General features: G+C 39.0%; 1 protein-coding gene across 1 annotated transcript; it reads left to right on the plus strand.

The window, feature by feature from the left end:
- The first annotated feature begins 2,084 nt into the window (after positions 1–2,084).
- Positions 2,085–3,558, plus strand: LOC139202722 (trace amine-associated receptor 13c-like). Its single transcript, XM_070832281.1, has 2 exons — positions 2,085–2,254; positions 2,754–3,558. Exons 1-2 carry the CDS (start codon positions 2,085–2,087, stop codon positions 3,556–3,558), a joined length of 975 nt encoding a protein of 324 aa, XP_070688382.1.
- Positions 3,559–8,285: the final 4,727 nt, after the last annotated feature.

Genomic DNA, 8,285 nt, shown 5'->3' on the forward strand with positions numbered 1-8,285 from the left:
AAATAAGCATTATACTGTCTATAACCTGACTTATTTTATAAAGGTAAAATCTGTCTAATTGATGGTGAAGTAAATTCATTTGGTTTTGTCAACCCTAACCCTTTGCATAGTTTGATTGAATGCCAAGATTAAATAATTGAGAACTATGTTAACAATATAAGTTATTGATGTGTTCAATAGATTCCTTTGTATTCTTACTTGTTAAAAATGTGCACACAAAAGGCCTTTGAGATGATGACACAGTCCTGTTTCAATGTATAATTAAAGGATGGATTTTCCAGAAAAACTGTGATGCTGTGTTGTGTTCAGATTGTCAATGAACCCAGACGGAAGGCTTAATGAGTATCAACCCTTATCTACAGACCAGACAACAATGTAAACAACATTTACAGTTGATGGAGGTGACATTGAGAGAAAACATAAAACTAATTTGTGCTCTCAATTGAATAATTCATGTGTAGTTTTTTGCCCTCTATGATACCTCCCAGACTCTGTATCAAAGTACCTTCAAATGTTAAAGCATTTTGAAACAATACAACGTGCGAAGTTAATGCCAAGTACAAAAAGGATCCAAATACCTGACGGGTTGTCTCCTAAGAATAATAGAAAAGAAGAATTTATGTTTGTGTTGTTCTAATAATTCTTGTAGGACTTTCGTTTGATTTATTGTAATTTAATTAGCTGGGGTATAAAATAACCTCGACTAGTAAAATGAAGTTTGTCCAGACTGCGGAGAAACTAAAACCTGTCATTGACTTGATGTCTGTGATTAGTAATGGGGCTTTTTTGTGTATATTCAAGAACATTTTTCCTTTTGTGAACGATATTAAAGGATGCTTGTAATGCGTGTGGTAGGCTGACCTTTAATTACCTAAACCAGTTCCTGTTCTGACACAGTTTTATTGTTACCCAAGCAGGGGCTGCTGTACATCAGAGCTGTGAAGGCCTTTAAGAAAGGGAAATCTGTAGCATACATCTGACTGGTCTCTAGAGGTCTGTTAAAAAAATCCAACCCCATGCAATTAAAAAGCTGACATTTTACATGCTTTTACTGAATCTCCTGCTCGTCTGCTTCTTGTTTTGTTTGCATTCTCCAAATCATAAAATTAGAATTTACTTTGATTTATTTTAATTTACCCTATGTATATGTACCCACAATGACCCCTTTTTACTCACAATTGTTAAATTGGTTGTTTAAAGGTCCCATATTTTGCAAATTGCACCTTTTAATGTCTTGTCAACATAAATATGTGCCCCCAGTGAGCCTAGAACCCCCCAAACTTTGACAAAAGACCATCTTCTGTCTTTTTCTCCACCTCCATCTTTCAGGAAATGTGTCTGAAAACATGCCGTTTAGATTTGACTCTCCTTATGATGTCATAAGGTGATCTGTTGACCTTATGACCTCCTCCAGACCTGATTGTCCTCGCCCACTGAAAACCTCCTGACTCCACCTCGCTGTCCGCCATTGTTTTTTTCTTCACTACAGCAGCTCTCAGTGACACGAAGATGTCAAAGGTGAGAGCGAAGCAGCACATTGTTCTGTTCCTCTAAAACGGAGCGTTAAGACAGACGCTGAACTCAGCTGCAGCTGCCATGTCTGCTATGAGAAAAATAATAACCACGTAAACCTGTTGTCATAGGAATACAAATACAAGTATGAACTTGAAAATTAACTGAATATCGGACCTGTAATAGATTTTTAGAAAGACAGAAAACAGTGCAGCTATTTTAATGATCAATGAAGTGAATTTTCAGGAAAAACTGCCAAACATTTGATAGATCTTACTTGGCCAATTAATCTATAAGGAAAATGATCATCAGTTGCAGGACAGAAATGAAGTTTAGGAGTGAATGATGAAATGGCAGAGTTGATGATTAGGAGCTCTGGGGAAAAAAACAAGGTGATGGGAGGACGGTTGGGGAGGAACAAGAGGCGGAGCAGGAGGGAGGGTGACAGAAGACATGATGGAAATGAAGAAGATATGGAATAAATATCTGATCTCATGAGTAAATTAATCTGAGGGCTGCAGCAGCAGACCTCAGCAGCTCCTTGTTCAGACCCACAATCACTATCTCTGGTGATGGGGGAGACACTGGAAGCAGATGATCTCTGTATCCTTCCCCTTAACACCTCCTGCAGGTCAATGTCTGGTACTCCCAAGGCCGTGCTCATCAGCACACTGCTCTACTGTATCACTCTGCTCACTGTGCTGCTCAACTTGTTGGTCGTCATCTCCATCTCGCATTTCAGGCACAGACACATTTCTTGAAATATGACAGCTAATACTGTGCACATGTTAAGGTTATAGATGGAGGTTTTGTTTGTTTCATGCTAAACAATGTCCATGTTTTTAACCTACTTTAACTATGTTTGCTTGTTTTAAAAAAGTTGCTTTACAAAATGGACCAGAGATCTCAGTAGTTCAACTTTATGCTAAAAAGATCGATTCAAGCTCTTAGTCCACCCTCTATACAATGTTTTTGATTGTGCTTTCTGTTTTAAAAACCTAAGATTGAGCCAGAGATCTCAGTATTTTCACTTCATTCATTATCATACCACCAAACTGCTGCAGTAAGTAGTTGAGATATTGTGTAGCTGATTGATAGAGTTCTTTTAATCATGTAGGATATGTAGAGTGTGGTTTTCATGTTGCTGTGTCTGTAAAAGTAAATATTAGTTCACTTTCCATGCTCTATCTGTTGTCTCACAACAACTGATGTGAGGCACTAATCATAATCTCCCCCTCCAGGCAGCTCCACACCCCCACCAATCTCATCCTCCTCTCCCTGGCTGTGTCTGACCTGCTGGTGGGCCTCGTAGTGATGCCAGTCACAATGATCGTCCAGCAGTCTTGTGGATTTCAGGGTACAATCACATGTGCTTTTTCATACCTGGTGAGCTTCACCCTCACCTCTGCCTCTGTTGGGAACATGGTGCTCATATCGGTGGACCGCTATGTGGCTATTTGTGACCCTTTGCGCTATTCTTCCATGATAACACCAAGCAGAGTTAGAATCTGTCTGTGTCTGTGTTGGCTCTGTTCTGTTATCTACAGCCTTATAATACTGAAAGATCACTTGTCTCAAATAGATTTCTCTAATTCCTGCCATCAACAATGTGTACTTATCATAAACTACATTTCAGGGGCAGTAGACTTGCTTCTCACCTTTTTCGGCCCTGTTACTGTTATCATTGTTCTCTATGTGAGAGTGTTTGTGGTGGCTGTGTCACAGGCTCGTGCCATGCGGTCTCAAATTTCATCTGTTAAATCAAATACTGTGACTGTTAAGAAATCTGAGATGAGGGCTGCTAGAACTCTTGGTATAATCCTTCTTGTGTTTTTACTTTGTCTCTTTCCATACTTTGGTCCTTCTATAGTAGGACAGGATACTTTAATTGAAGGTGTATCCGCTCAGGTTTGGCTCTTCTATTGTAACTCCACTTTTAATCCTGTGATCTACGCCTTTTTCTATCCGTGGTTTAGAAAATCGATTAAACTTGTTGTCAGCTTTAAGATACTGCAGCCAGGATCCTGTGAGGCCATAATAATGTAGAGATAAGCAATGTACCATAATATGGCACACTGATGTTTAAAATGTGATGAAAGAATGGGTTTTGTCAAGGAGCTCAGACAGAAGGTTTAATGAGTGTTAGCCTTCATCTACAGAGATTGTGGGAATAAAAAAAGTTTGTAGTCGAACACTAATGTGAAATGTGCTTTTGTTTTAATAATTCATGCTTATTATTTCTTTCCCCTCAATGACTCCTACCGGGCCTTTTCTCAAACTGTCCATAAATAGCACTGAGGCTTTTCTGTGTGTAGCCAAGAACATTTTTCCTTTTGTGTTCTACAATGTTTTAAATACCATTATTTTGTGTTTGACTCTGGTCTTTTATTACCTCAACCAACTCCCAGTCTTATTGTTACCTAAACAGGGGTTGCCATAGGTTAGAGCTGTGATTTCCTTTAAGAAAAGGGAAATTAGTAACATATAAATAATGAAAAATAGATGACTCCGCATAAACACACACACATACACACACTGATATATAAAAAAAGCAAGTTTTCAATATTAATGTTTACAGAAGGGTGTTTTAATGTTTCACAGATTTTTTTTTATTCTTTAATTTCTGGGATAGTTAAAAAAAGATTTGTCCGTGTTCACAAAATGAGAAGTCACATGGTAAAGAAAATATACTGAATGTTTTTAAAAATATTGCTTGATAAATTATCAGTTTATTTTGTTTAAACTACTTTTCTTAGTTACAATCATCCAGAGAATCTAATAACCTAGCTCAAAAATAAAGCCATTTCTGATAAATATAATTTCAGCAATACTTTGTCAGACAGCTATAATTCCACATGCTGCTATGATACTATACTAACCAAGATTCATAAGCATTCAAATTTTTTTTACAATTTTCCTCCTAAAGTTCTTAGAGACTGAACCGGTAACAATTCTGTTATGGATGCTACAGAGTGAAGAAGACAAACATGTAACCCATATGATCGTATTTCTGCTGAGTCCAGTGTCTATTTAAGTTGATCTGTGGTATTTCATTAGGAGGCACCAGTGGCTCTGTACACTGGTGTGGAGTAGTTGCTTTGGTTGATGGTGTTTTTGGCTGCAACCCTGACGGAGTAGGTGGTCCAGGGCTTAAGGTCAGTCTCTATGTAAAAATCACCTTCCACATTTCTCACTCTTGGTAGCTGATCTGCCCTCCCGCCATTCTCCTCAATCACGAGTGTATACCCTGTCGCATCCTTCACCGCCGTCCACTTCACATACAATGAAAGTCCACGTACTGTTACATTCACAACTGGGGTTTCAAGGCCTGAGAGGCAGAAGATGAGAGAGATTGGTGAGAAATGAACAGTTGTTTAATAGAACATCCTTATGACTTGTGATGTTTTTCATATTCACAATTCATAGCTATACAACGCTATCGCACGCTACACTTACCGTTGTCTAAATGGGCGTAAACTTCAGTTGCCCACAATTCTCTTCTCTTGCGAGAGTTGACTGAAAATGAGGAAGGTGAAATTACTTGTTAAGAAATGTCAGAAACTGGATTTTAAAAGTGACAATACGCAGAAGAAGTGATTACATGAACAGATCAGCGGTTTGATTTGGCAGCAGTGACAGAATTGTTGAATAGTTAACACACAGTATTGTTTTCTGTGAGGGTTAGGATTCCCATGTCCATTACCACTTTTGGTAAGTGAGCTTGTGCAAGGAAAACATTTATACAGTTATATAGGTTCTATATTGTTTCCTGTTTGTTTGTTCCTTCTCTGGTTTGTTTCACATGCACACTGACTTTTTAAAAACAAACCAAGTTACAGTACATGGCTTCACAGGTAACTCATTTATTGGTATATTGATGATCCCCTATCAGGAGCTACTAATGTAGGCAAAACTAATTCTAGTGACAGCAAGTCAAGCAGGACATTGCTGAAGCTTGAATCTTTATCTTCTCTGGTATCACAAAGAAATTACTTTTAATACCATAACTGGACCTTGTTTATTATATTTAGTGATAAACAGAGACATGGGACAAAACGAGTGCCATGTTGATGAATATTTGCTAAGGGATTGCCACTGTGACTCAGATTTGTGTCACTCATTTTACATTGTACTTACTTGGCAAGCTCTCTCCCATTGCATTGCTGGCTATCACTTCAGTGGAACCAGGATAGAAGTCACTCAGCGTGCAGAAGAGCCCGCTGGTGCTGCAAAGCTCGACCCGGCCTGCTTCCGACACATTGTAGACAGTGTACATCGTGGCAAACATTGATGCATCCCAGGAAAGCACAGCAGTGTTGCCATTGTACATCACATTTTGTGGAGCACAGGGGACTGGGAAAGAAATGGGGAAAATGCTGTTAACAGAGGGACTGAGGGATGTTATATTTAAAGCATGCCTTAGGAGTAAATAATAATTTTTTGGTAAAACTTTAAATCCTTCAGCATTTATAAGTAGTTTACAAACATACTAAATGGTTTATAACACACTATAATGTAGTTGTAACTACATATGAGGACAATTTAAAGTGTTCATTAATGCACAATATTTATGTATCAACAATTATAACTTCTCATATGAAGACATATTTCAGGTTATTACAGCTGTTACACTTATGTCTGCTTACAACTACATTATGTGTGTGCTTAAGTCATATATTAAATGTTCATGAATGTTAAATGGGGAGGATTTAAAGCATAGTGTTGTCAATTTAATTTTCTCCACATAAACCCGAACCCAAAAAGAGAAAGGAAGAAAAAGGAGTTTTCGTATAAATATGTAAAGGTCAGTAAAAGCACTCCACTCTGTATAAAGTCAAGGATGAAAGCAGTGTAAAATTACCTGAGACTCCAGTATAGGCACTGGATGGTTCGCTGACCCCTGCAGAGTTTCTGGCGCGCACAGTGAATTCATAAGATGAGCTGCAGGGAATTGGGAACTCAAAGTATGGCCTGGAATACCAGTAGGAAGAGAGCTCCATCAGAGTCTGTGGGTTGTTGTGGACTTGACCGATTACCTCCACAAGGTACTCAACATCAGGACAACTGACGCTGTCCCATGACATCATGGCCCAGTGATTTTGGCTAATGTTCTGCATTCGGATCCTCAGAGCAGTGGGAGCACATGGAGCTGAGGAGGAGATTAGAGATTTTTCACCAGTGGAATTAACCCACTTACATGTTTTTAACTCTTGTTCTTCAGGTGTAGTGTATCAGCATATCACTTCTAAAATCTAGTCCTTTGAAAACACATTTTCATAGACTAAAATAACTTACTCACTTACTCACACACTTTTTTTATAGAACACTTTTTAAAAGAATAAAATAAGATTGATAGGAACAGTAGGAATAAAAACATATCAAGCCTTACCGAAAGCTTTCACAAAGAGAAAAGTTTTAAGGTGAGATTTAAAAGAAGCCAGAGATTTGATGAGTCTCAGTTCAGTGGGCAGAGAGTTCCACAGTGTGACGGCTCTGATAGCAAAAGCCTTTTCTCCCTTTGTTAACAACTGTGGCCTTGGAATGACTATCAGGGCTCCATCAGCTGATCTTAGTGGATGAAAGAGCGCATATTGGGTGAGTAGCTTAGACAAATGCTTAGGAACAAGGCCATTGAGGGCCTTAAAAGTTTGTAATAGAATTTTAAAATCAATTCGTTGCTTAAGAGGAAGCCAGTATCGGGAGGCCAGGACAGGGATGATGTGTCCATGATGCTTTGTTCCGGTGAGGAGTCGAGCACCTGCCTTTTGAACTAACTGGAGATGGCTGGAGGAGCTCTGGCTGATACCTGAATAAAGTGCATTGCAGTAATCCAGTCGAGAATAAATAAAAGCATGTAGAATTTTTTTGATCAACTGATGATGATAGAAATGACCTGATTTTAGAAATAAGTTTAAGATAGTAAAAACGTGACTGGACAGTTTCCACTAGGCCATCAAACAGCAGTTGGAATCAAACATTATTCCAAGATTTCTAGCAGCCTCTCTAATATCATTTGACAACCCACCAGGATTAACATCATTGGAGCAGATAGAGTTTGGGGGACTGAATAGAAAGACCTCTGACTTGTCCTCATTGAATTTGAAGAAAGTTTGTGACATACAGGATTTGATATCAAATAGGGAAGTAGCAAGCTTAGCTAGGCTGCTAGGTTTAATAGGTTTTAAAGTCAAATATAACTGAATGTCATCGGCATAAAAATAAATAAAATAAAAAACAAAATGAAATAAAAAACGCACCATGGTAATTATTAATTTGGCCAGGTAGCAGCATGTTTATGGACAACAGGAGGGCCTGAGAACTGAGCCTCGAGGAAGCTCAATTAACTAACTGGAGCATTGTTAACAACCGTGAACTGAAAAAGTTGTAGTTTTGAGCTATAATATTTACCTGCTCCTTCCTGCAGAGGTGGACTAAACGAGCTGTTGCAGATGCCATTGGAGGCTTCAACGGAGAAATTGTAAATGTCACCACATTCCAGGCCCTCGATGGTGCAGGAGGGGACAGTGCTGTCGCAGTAAAGTGCGTCTCCATCCATTGATTGGGCACAGCCAAAATACTCCACAGAGCCCTCACTGGCTTCCCAAGACAGCGTGGCAGACTTAGTCTCACAGTCAATATCCACTGCGAGGCCAGAGGGCTCACAGGGCACTGCAAGGACAGAGAGCAAAGATATGCCAGAGTTTCAAGCAGGAAGCTGGCCTGAAGTTTCTCTGTCTGTAGAGGTATTATTAACTCAGCTTTGTTGATGATTT

This window comes from Pempheris klunzingeri, chromosome 6 (genome assembly GCF_042242105.1).
Source record: "Pempheris klunzingeri isolate RE-2024b chromosome 6, fPemKlu1.hap1, whole genome shotgun sequence".
In the NCBI taxonomy this organism is placed as follows: Eukaryota; Metazoa; Chordata; class Actinopteri; order Acropomatiformes; family Pempheridae; genus Pempheris; species Pempheris klunzingeri.